General features: G+C 37.9%; 1 protein-coding gene across 1 annotated transcript in view; it reads right to left on the bottom strand.

Annotated features, from left to right (window-relative positions):
• Positions 1 to 8818: 8818 nt before the first annotated feature.
• Positions 8819 to 10689, bottom strand: part of LOC119577909 (serine/arginine repetitive matrix protein 2-like) — a gene marked incomplete in the record, with an annotated part of 115942 nt that continues 114071 nt past the window's right edge. The window contains 1 exon segment of the mRNA XM_037925575.1: positions 8819 to 10608. Within this exon segment, the coding sequence (XP_037781503.1) occupies positions 10595 to 10608 (14 nt within the window).

The following is a 10689-nucleotide window of genomic DNA, read 5'->3' as shown; positions in this document are numbered from 1 at the left end:
GGGTAGACCATTTCCTCTCCCCATTTATTTCAGGCTCACCATGGCCAATAATGAAGATGTTTTACCCTTATTAGGGGCATTGAGGCTTACCCTTACATCAACCAGCCTCTTTAAATTTGATTTCATTGGTTTCCTGTCCCTTGCCTCTCCTTTGACCACGACTCCGACTGATACTAATCCCCCCCCTCAATGTTTGTAGTCAACCCTACCAATGCTGAATTCCTGGCCAACCTCACTGGTTCCTTAACCCATTGCCGACGGGTGGCATGTACGCACATGCCATGGCATGGTGGGACCATCTGCCGGGGGCATGTACGCACATGCCATGGTGTATCTATGAACATGCCATGAGTTTTTTTTTTTTTTTACAATCATGGCAAAAGATTATTTTTCTGCCACTGAAAGTGATTAAGTCGGTTTTAACAACAAACTGACGATTTCAACTCCATGATGCCACACACTGCTTATTTTATTCGGACTATAGACCGAATAATGATCAACTATGGAGTCTATATAACAACAAAAGTATCCTTCAGTCTTGATTTATCAGGAAGTATGGCAAGTAGAGACTTTAGAAAATAATGAAAACTGAAAATACAACATATCTTCATAGTATTATGAAGAAATGGCATGGGATGCTGGTATTTGGCATGAGTGGTCGCACATGATCGGGCGACGATATAAGCCCCCGGCAGCGAGGCCTGGGCCTCTATGAATACTACCCGTCAGAAATGGGTTAATACTTGTACCGGAACTGTTTCTGTCTCTCCAAATGATTGTTCTGTCTACGACAAGGACTGGTCAAACTGTGAAAACAACTTGCTTGTATGCCTCATCGACTATGATGCAGTGGCAGTCCAATGCTATACTATTCCTCCCAGAGACCAATTCAAGTTCTACACCATTATTGCCAAGATTAGCTTACGTAGACATGACCTCCCCATGAAGTTTATATTGGTGGAGCGTCCTGTCCTGTCCAACCATATCGACCCCTTCCCTGTCAATGTCAGAAAAGTTGCCATTTTGGCCACCCAGCCAAACACAGTCACTCTACAGCCTACTGCCCTCTATGTGCCCAACTTAGGCACAACCTGTGGTGGCTCCCATAATGTATTTTATAGGAGCTGCCCTGTCTACAAGCTAGAATCTGAGGTAGCAGTTATCAGATTCAAACTAAGCCTCACTCTACAAGAGGCCAGACAAGAAGCATGCCGATATAGTTTTTCTCTTTCTACCTATTCCAAAACTGTACTTCAGTCAGCTCCCCTCCTATCTGCTCAAGATGTCTCAGCATCTCCCCCAGTATCTCTTCCCTCTACCCCAAACCACCCCAGTCAAATTCCTTTTCCAGTCTAAATCCAGATACTCCAAGCTCTACCACTTCCCTGGTGCCTACCCCTCCCCCCTCCTTTTCACTCTTCCTGTCGTACCAGACAATCTAAATGTTCCACTCCATCTTCTACTCATCCTTTTCTACACCCATCTCTCCATCTGCTCCTCAGACATCTATTCCCTCTTCTCCTCAACATAAGAAAACCTTTGTTTCTCAGACCTCCTCACTCAACTTCTCTCCAGAAACTCTTGAAGACATCCAAAGGTTCATAAACATGTCTCAAGAGAATGATCCACTCTCTCATCCACCCTCTAATCCCTGTATTTAAAGGGAGAGAGGAAGTCTGGGATAGAGAGAGAGAGAATGAAAGTCAGACAGAGTATGCACATGACACTACTTTTTCTACCTTGTTATAATCTGATACTTCCACTGAAAGTTTTTACTGCATTTTGGCAATTAAGTAATTTTGGCTCTAACAGGTCATTCTTTTTTAAATTATATGTTTCAAAGTGTGTGAGTGAATCAGCTCTGTACTTTGAGCATTGCGGTATCCAAACTGGGTAGGAGAGAGGAGGATGTGGGATTCAAGGAACCACATTCAGCGGAGGTTTACCATTTTTCTAGTTATCTGTATAGGCAACTAGTGAGAGCTATGGGATGGAAATCTTGAGGGTGGGTGCCAGATTTAATGTGTTTCAAGAAAGGTAGGATAAGGGCCATTGGAAAGGAAAATTTCCAGTTTTCTAAATAATGTTGAAAATTGCCAGTAAGGACAAGGAGATTGTTATGGGATGTCAGAGCATATGGTAGTGTTTCTCAGGGCCTCCATGTTTGTTGCAGGACAACTATAAGGCAGAAATGGGGTAAGCAGAAGAAAAATGTGATAAGAGCTGATGACTGGCTGGGTATGTATCACTTGTAGCAATAACTGTTCCATGCAGCACACTTCAATTAAGTGTTCCACCATGGAACACATTGGGATGTATATGGTCGGGATGTTTGGGGACAGCAGTAAAGGCTGCTGTCAGGTCAGTGTGTGAAATCTGAAAGCATGTCTGAGATGGAATAGAAGAATGATTGTGGAAGAGGAAGACTAAAAAGAGAGGTAAAAGTATGCCAAAGCACCAGAATGGGGGGTTTGGGAGCGGGGCATAGGAAGTAGGAGAGACAAATGTGATCCAGCAGTGAAAAAAGATGCAAATAATTGTGCAAAGGACAGTGGTTTGAGAGGGAGGTGTAGTAGTAGTAGTAGTAATAGTGTTGTTGTTGTTGTTGTTGTTGTTGTTGTTGTTTTTGATGGACAAGTATAGAGGATGTAGAGAGTGAGGGGGTGATACAAAATGATAATTGGGGATCAGTAAAGGAGGATGTATGAGGCAAGTTTCTTGGAGACAATGAATGGGTTGTAGGTTCAGGTCTGTGAGAATGAAAACCTTGAATATTCCACTGCAGAAGAGCCATTATGGGTGTCAGAGAAGTAGGAGGAAGGGGAAGGAGGTGTAATATCAAGTTCATCAACAAAGGAAGGATTTGGGGAAGGAGAGAGAATGGATGAGAAAGTCATGTCTTGGGAAGTTTTGGATGTCCTCAAGGATTTCTGGAGGGGAGTTGGGTGGGGAGGTTTGGGAAATGGAGTTCTTTTGAGGAGGTGAAGAGGAGGTAGACATCTGAGGAGTAGAAGATGTAGGTGTAGGAGAGGATGTTGTAGGAGAAGTCTGGGTGAAATGTTTAGATTGGTACAATGGGTAGGAGAAGAGGAGGGGCAGCATAGGGGGAGTTGTGAATATTGGAGTATGTGGATTGGGGAAGTAGAGCTGGGAAGGTGAGGAGTAGTGGGGAAGAGGTACTGAGGAAGATGTAGAGACAACTTGGGTTTAAGGGAGAGGATAGAATTGGAGTGGGGAGTGGTAGAAAAACCTTGTCAGTGGGCTTTCTGTTTGGCCTGTTATATTTTGAGGCCAAGTTTGTATCTGAGAACTGCTACCTCAGACTCAAACTTGTAATCAGGGCAGTTCCTATAAAAATAAATTATGGGAGTCACCACAATTGCACAACTGTGATTGTGCAGGGTAATTTGAATGGTCATGACCAGGTTGCACACATAGAGGCAATGGGCTGTGGAGCGATGGTGCTTTGTGGGATGACCAAAATGTCATGTCTGTGGAAGGCAATCTTGGCAATATTGATGTGGGACTTATGGTGGCCTCTGTGAGGAAATGTGTAGCACTGTATTGATTGTGCATCATAGTCAATGAGGCAGGCAAGCAGGTCATCTTTACAGGCTAACCAATCCTTGCTGTAGACAGGGCGATCAGCCATGGAAACGGAGACAGTTCTGGTACAAGTATTAACCCATTGCCGACGGGTGGCATGTACACACATGCCATGGCATGGCAGGACTAATTGCCGGGGGCATGTATGTACATGCTATGGTGTATGTATGGAAATGCCATGAGTTATTTTTTGTTACAATCACGGCAAAATATTATTTTTCTGCCACTGAAAGTGTGATTAAGTCGTTTTTAACACTCTCATTTTTACTATGCAAAAAAAAAAAAAAAAAAAAAAAAAAAAAAAAAAAAAAAAAAAAAAAAAAAGAAGAAGAAGAAGAAGAAGAAGAAGAAGAAGAAGAAGAAGAAGAAGAAGAAGAAGAAGAAGAAGAAGAAGAAGAAGAAGAAGAAGAAAGAAAGAAAGAAAGAAAGAAAGAAAGAAAAAGAAAGAAGCAGCAACAAATTGACGATTTCAACTCCGTGATGCCGCACACTGCTTATTTTATTCAGACTATAGACTGAATAATGATCAAGTATGGAGTCTATATAACAACAAAAATACCCTTCAGTCTCGATTTATCAGGAAGTATGGCAAGTAGAGACTTTAGAAAATAATGAAAACTGAAAATACAACATATCTTTGTAGTATTACGAAGAAATGGCATGGGATGCTGGTATTTGGCATGAGTGGTCGCGCATGCTAGGGCGACGATATAAGCCCCCGGCAGCAAGGCCCGGGTCACTATGAATACTACCCATCGGGAAAGGGTTAAGGGAGGAGTGGGGTTGGGCACGAGCAGGTCTACCAGTGAAGTTAATCAGGGTACATAGTATGGGCCTGGGACTCAGATGTAACTGTGACAAGGCATGAATGATTGTAAGGGCTGCAGAAGGAAATTTTGCCTGCTTGTGTTTCAAAGGCATTGGTGGAAGAGGAGGGTATTGTCGGAGTAAGGGGCTGTTGGGGGAAATATACAAAAAATTGATCCCACTTGGGTTGTCAAAAGGTTTGAAGAAGTGGGAATGGCAGAGAGACGAGGACCGGAGGAAGAGGGAGGGGTATATTGTGAGGTATTGCAGGGAGGATGACCATAACAATTAAGAATAGTAAAATGGGAAGATTGTGCAGGAGATGGGGTGGAGCATGATGGGAGAGAGGAAGGGGAGTCTTTTGAATGGTGAGTTATAACCTAGGTAGAGTTGATATCAAGTCTCAAGGAGGGGGGTGCAGTAGCAGTGGTTGGATCAAAGGAGAGTAAGGTTCTGTAAGCCAAAGAAGTTAGATTCAGAGGCAAGCTAATAAGGGGACAAGACTCAATGCCCCAAATAAGGGTACAAAATCTTCATTATTGGCCATGGTAAGCATGCAGTTTCTGAGGAAGATAAACAGTCTACCCCTCAGGGTCAACATGAGGAATAAGGGCCAGATGATTAACCATCTGGGAATACAGTGTCTGTGGCTTCCTGAGGCTGTTCATGACTGGCACAGAGTCAGCCTTCCATCCTTTCAGTACAGCTCTCACACCTCAGGAATGGGACAGGGGAAGGGATTGGAGAAGATATGGAAAAGGAAAGGGGGAGAATAAAAGACCATGCAAAATGGATTGATCCGAGTGAAAGGCATAAGGTATGGACGAAATCCAACATTAAGCCTCAACACCCCCACAATAACAATGGACATGGGATTAGGTGGGTTGAGCAAATTGGCTGTCATTGGATATCAATGCTGATATCTTTAGTTCTGTAATATCATTCCACTGGTAGAAGGAATAAATGAGGAATAGGCTAGAATAGGCACACTGCACTCCATATGGAGTAACATTTTAGGAACAGTATTCAACTGACATATCTCCTGAAATATGATGGCTAATGACAAATAAACATGAAAATATTTTAAAATCTGAATGCAGCTTGATGATATACCAGGTGAAGTAAAGTAATAAAAAAATAAAAAAATAAAAATAACTAGACTTCTCAAGCAAGTTTTTACTTTTTTTAGCTTCAGAAACCATTCCACAAATAAATAAACATGAAAATATTTTACATTCTTCTTTTACAGTCATTTTGTAAGTATAAGAAGAGCTGTAAATTTTCCATGTTTCTTGGTGGTGCTAAACATCCAGAACCTAGCACCTTTAGTTCCAGTTTTCATCTAATTTTTATCAATTGTCTTCATTCCAAATTCATAAAAGTAAACTTGTGAAAGTAAAACTATACAAGGTAATATATATTAAGGATCTACTTTTCTTTTGGCTGGATTGTTTAGGCTTGACAGGCAGAGTTGAGATAATATTAGGGTTAGGTTAATACAGTTGAATCACTGTTTTGTGACAGTTCACATTTTAGTCTAGTTAAGGTTAAGTTAGATTCCTTGAGCAGATCTTAGTAAAGGTATGTAGGGTAGTTTGTTTGTGTTATTGTTTATGTCACATGTTGGTTACAGTAATGATTTTTGAACTAGTAGGTGCCACATGATTTTTTTTTTCTATATCTATATCTGTTTGCCTATCTATCTACCTGTCCATCTGTCTAAGTATATGTATGTATGTAGAGTCAGAAAAAACTATCATTACCTTTATTTGTGGTCAATGAGGAACTAAATACGTCTTTATGTTAACACCAGATTACAGTGCCAACTACCTTGGTTCACTATTCCACACCTCTGCGTCAGTTTTTCATATTAGTTTGTTTTTCTGACTGTACATATCATTCTGAGAATGTATGTATTTATCTATCTAGCCTCTTCTCTTTTCTCTGTTCTTTTATTTTATGTACATGATAATTGAGGCTAATCATTATACCTTCTCAATGTAAATTCCAAGTTAAGGAGGTAAACAGTTTGGACTTTACTTCATATCAATATTAATTAATACCTTATGATATAATTTAATTGGCCTTCATTCTTACATTTGGATTCAACAAGCAGTTTCTTTTTGCAGTGTAAAATTAGCAGTAAGGTAAGCACTTACATAAGGTATTATCAACATAAAATTTTATTTGTACATGACAATAAATTTGAAAATACTTAATATTAATTAAACTTGTATATGCATATATATCTACTATAACTTATATAGTTTTCTATAAGATGGCCAAGGTAATTTCTCCTGTTCACGCAAGCCATAGGTATGCAAACTAAAAATTTAATGACCATATTTTTTCATTGTGATTTACAAAATAAATTCACAACTAACTGCAGGCCAACATAAGTCATCAAATGCTTGTTGGAAACAAGAAGAGCATCAAGCTGTACATACTTGATAAAATACATCATTCAACATTCTAGCATAACGTGTTTTTGAAGTGAAAAAACTGCTGAGTCCTGATACAGAAATTCTTACTTGTTTTCTACTGAGGATCATAGTTCATGAAATGTAAGAATGATTAATCCTTTTCCGACAGGTAGTATTCATAGAGGCTGGGGCCTCTCTGCCGGGGGCTTATATCGTCGCCCTAGCATGCGCGACCACTCATGCCAAATACCAGCAACCCATGCCGTTTCTCCGTAATACTACGAAGATATGTTGTATTTTCAGTTTTCATTATTTTCTAGTCTCTGCTTGCCAAACTTCCTAAATTGAGACAGAAGGATATTTTTGTTGTTATATAGACTCCATAGTTGATCATTATTTGGTGTATATTCCAAATAAAATAAGCAGTGTGCGGCATCATGGAGTTGAAATCGTTGTTGTTGTTGTTGTTTTTTTTTTTTTTTTTTTTTGCATGGTAAAAATGAAAAAAGTGTTAAAACTGACTTAATTACACTTTCAGTGGCAGAAAAATAATCTTTTGCCGTGATTGTAACAAAAAAAAAAACTCATGGCATGTCCATACATACACTATGGCATGTGTGTACGTGCCCCCGGCAGATGGTCCCACCATGCCATGGCATGTGCGTACATGCCACCCGTCTGCAAAGGGTTAATTAGAACAAAATTCTATGATTTTTGAGAATGATAATAGATTAGTATAACTTTGTTATGAAACAAATATGCATACAAGCATGACTGTTGCACAGTCTTAATTTTCTTTAAACAAGTAGCATTACTGCATTGTTTCTTTTAGCTGTGGCCTGACATTTTTCTTTGTTTCTATTAAGGACTACATGTTCATATTTCTTCACTGTACAGCAAATAGGCTTTGAATAGCTTATTCATAACTATGTCAAGCAACCATCATATATGATTGGAGCTCCCCCTCAAAAAAAAAAAATGCTTTGGACTCATATCACCACAATTGCAAATCTAGATAAGTTATCACTCGTTTTTTTTTTTTTTTCTTTCTTTCTTTCTTTTTTTTTTTTTTTTTTGGGGGGGGGGCTAAGAATTAAAATCTTTGTCTTATTAGGCCAATCTCTTATCAGTATCATATTTACCATTTACCAAAAGCAGTTTACTCTGGAAGGGAACTAAATTCTAAAGAAGTCAAATATTTGAATACATTCTTTATGAAACAACATTGTTAGGACGGTGATAGAAATTTTAGGCATTAGTGAGAATATAGATGGGGATAATAATACATAGTCATTAGAGGGTAAGTAATTAATAACTGCTAAAAGCAACTACAAGAGGGGTCATTGGCAGGAGCATTGAAATGTACCATAGAGACTTTTTTCCATATACATGGGGATGTTTCATGAATCTATAAACTGAGATATGTGGGGAAACCTGGAATGTGAACAGCTCACCAATAATTGTCATAGAAATAGATCTGAAATAATGTCCTTTCATAATCTGGATATTTGAGTATAAAATATATCTATAAATGCATGATGAAACCTTGAAGTCACACAGGAAGGGAAATTACAATATATATGCCCAAGTGACAATAGATGTGTTGCAAGTGCCACTTTATGCATACATCACTGGTACATTACTATGAATGATTGATGGACTATATTTCAAAATAAAATCAAAGGTATACATTAGGCTGGAAATAGCAATGTACTCAAATGATAACTACTTTTGTAGGGTATCTTGGTAATAATATGCTTCTTTCTGAGGTCTTACATATCATTCTTTTCCTGAGACTGCTATCTTTAAAAGTTTTGTACATCTTGCTTTTTTTTTAATCACAGTATTTGCTTTAATTGAGTACACTGCATCAACCTAGCCATATAATTAAACACTGAATAATGTAGGATTACCAAGTAAAATATGTTATATTTCTACTTATAACACCCTATAAACTGAAGGATTTTTAAAAAAAGGCTGTCTTTATTAACTGGTAGATTTTTATACCACATATAGCACTTTTACAAATACAAGGAATTTTAGTGTACAGGATTGGGTTATTTATAATGGCATAAGAAACATGGTTAGATGTGGCAGGAAGCCACTAATAGAGATTTCATTTTCTTTTTGAAACTGTAACCATCTTGTATCTGTGAATTACATCCATTAGACATGAAACTGAATAAGACATAAAAGCAAATGGGAAAGATATCTTTGAGCATTTAATAAAATATAAATGAGACTATAACAAAGGCAAGTGGGCCAACTTTTATAGTTTTTATAATTTTTTGTTTAAAGTTTGGTGCACCGTGGGTAAATGCAACTCAAATATAAAAACCTTAATCTACATAAATAAAATTACTCAGATGGGAAAACATGACTTCATACAGCAATTCCTAATACCTAAAAATACAAGATAATGACTTTATACATGGTATCTGTCAAAGCAAATGATGGAGAAACACATTGTTATAGATAGAAATGTAGAATGGAGTAGAGCTGGTGAATATAGTACTATTAGTGGTTATCAACAAGTCTAAAATACAATTTCACTATAACTTGTGAGTAGCAGCCATGAAGCTGAATTCCCAAGCGGGGATTGCCTATGTAGTGGAGAACATGGTTTTATTAGTGAATGGTCATTTAGCATAACCTGTCAGTTATCACCAAGCCCAAAAAGTTATCTTTACCACAATCAAAAGATACTGTACTCATAAAACTTAAAAAAGACCAAATTCAATACATGTATATTATGTATGGACTGGTTCATAACCCTTACAGATAAACAATGTTTTCCCCCAAGGTCACCCAAAATATCATCTGAGCCTAAAATAACAGGTCACTCTCAATATGACTACTGATTGAAGTTGGTCAATTATCATGCACCGCAGCCTTTTATATTCATTTCAGATTGTAGGGACCTGTACTTATATAATTTTCTTTCATTATTATTCATGGCAAGCCTGCTACACCAACTAGCACCCATTCAGTATATGACAGATTCTTTTTCTTTATAAAACACTGGTCTTGCTCAATTTAATCCATGTAAGGACAACTTTATAACATTAAAACATGGAGGTGATATATATTTATATATATTATACATATTTCTTTCACTGTTAATAGTACACAACTGTCAATTATTCTGTATATATTTTAGCACAAGTATAACTAGCACATTTTGCATTCAATCTACTGTCATAGAATTATTTAGAATATGGATAATATCTATTTTGGAGAGCAGAACACACTGCTATAACACAGTCATAATATTCTTCTTGCCTGTTAAATCTGTAAAGCAATCTTTTGGCTCATACTACAGGATACTAACCTTTGGAAAGACAGATCTCTGAGAAGACTATTGATACATTACATGAGGATTATAACCAGCATTTTATCAGCATTTGTACTTGCATGTACACACTGTATTACATTATAATTCAGCAAGTCACAAATGCTGGCACTATAAAAACCAATTAAGGCAACTAATTTTCCTTTTTGACTGGGGAAAGGCCAAGTGATAATGAAACGTTAAACAGATCCTCTGTATCACACTCGCACAAAAGCCACACTACGAGAGGCTGAGGCATTGGGAACTGAACCCTTAACCCCTTTTGTGAGTTGGGTGATGGAGGGAGGCCTTCCAATTTCTCAACCACACAAGGCTGAGTTTCAAAGGTCCAGTGCTACTATCACATTTGGAGTTTCTCATAATCACACTCAGGCAGCATACAAGAATATGAACAAAACTGCAGATTTTACAGCAACAGATCTGGAAAGAAGATATACATATACTGTAATATAACTGATTTTGTGAACTATGAATGCTTTTAGTATCAGTTAAAGATCAGCT

The sequence above is a fragment of the Penaeus monodon genome, chromosome 10 (assembly GCF_015228065.2).
Source record: "Penaeus monodon isolate SGIC_2016 chromosome 10, NSTDA_Pmon_1, whole genome shotgun sequence".
In the NCBI taxonomy this organism is placed as follows: Eukaryota; Metazoa; Arthropoda; class Malacostraca; order Decapoda; family Penaeidae; genus Penaeus; species Penaeus monodon.
This window is presented reverse-complemented; position numbering and strand designations above follow the sequence as displayed.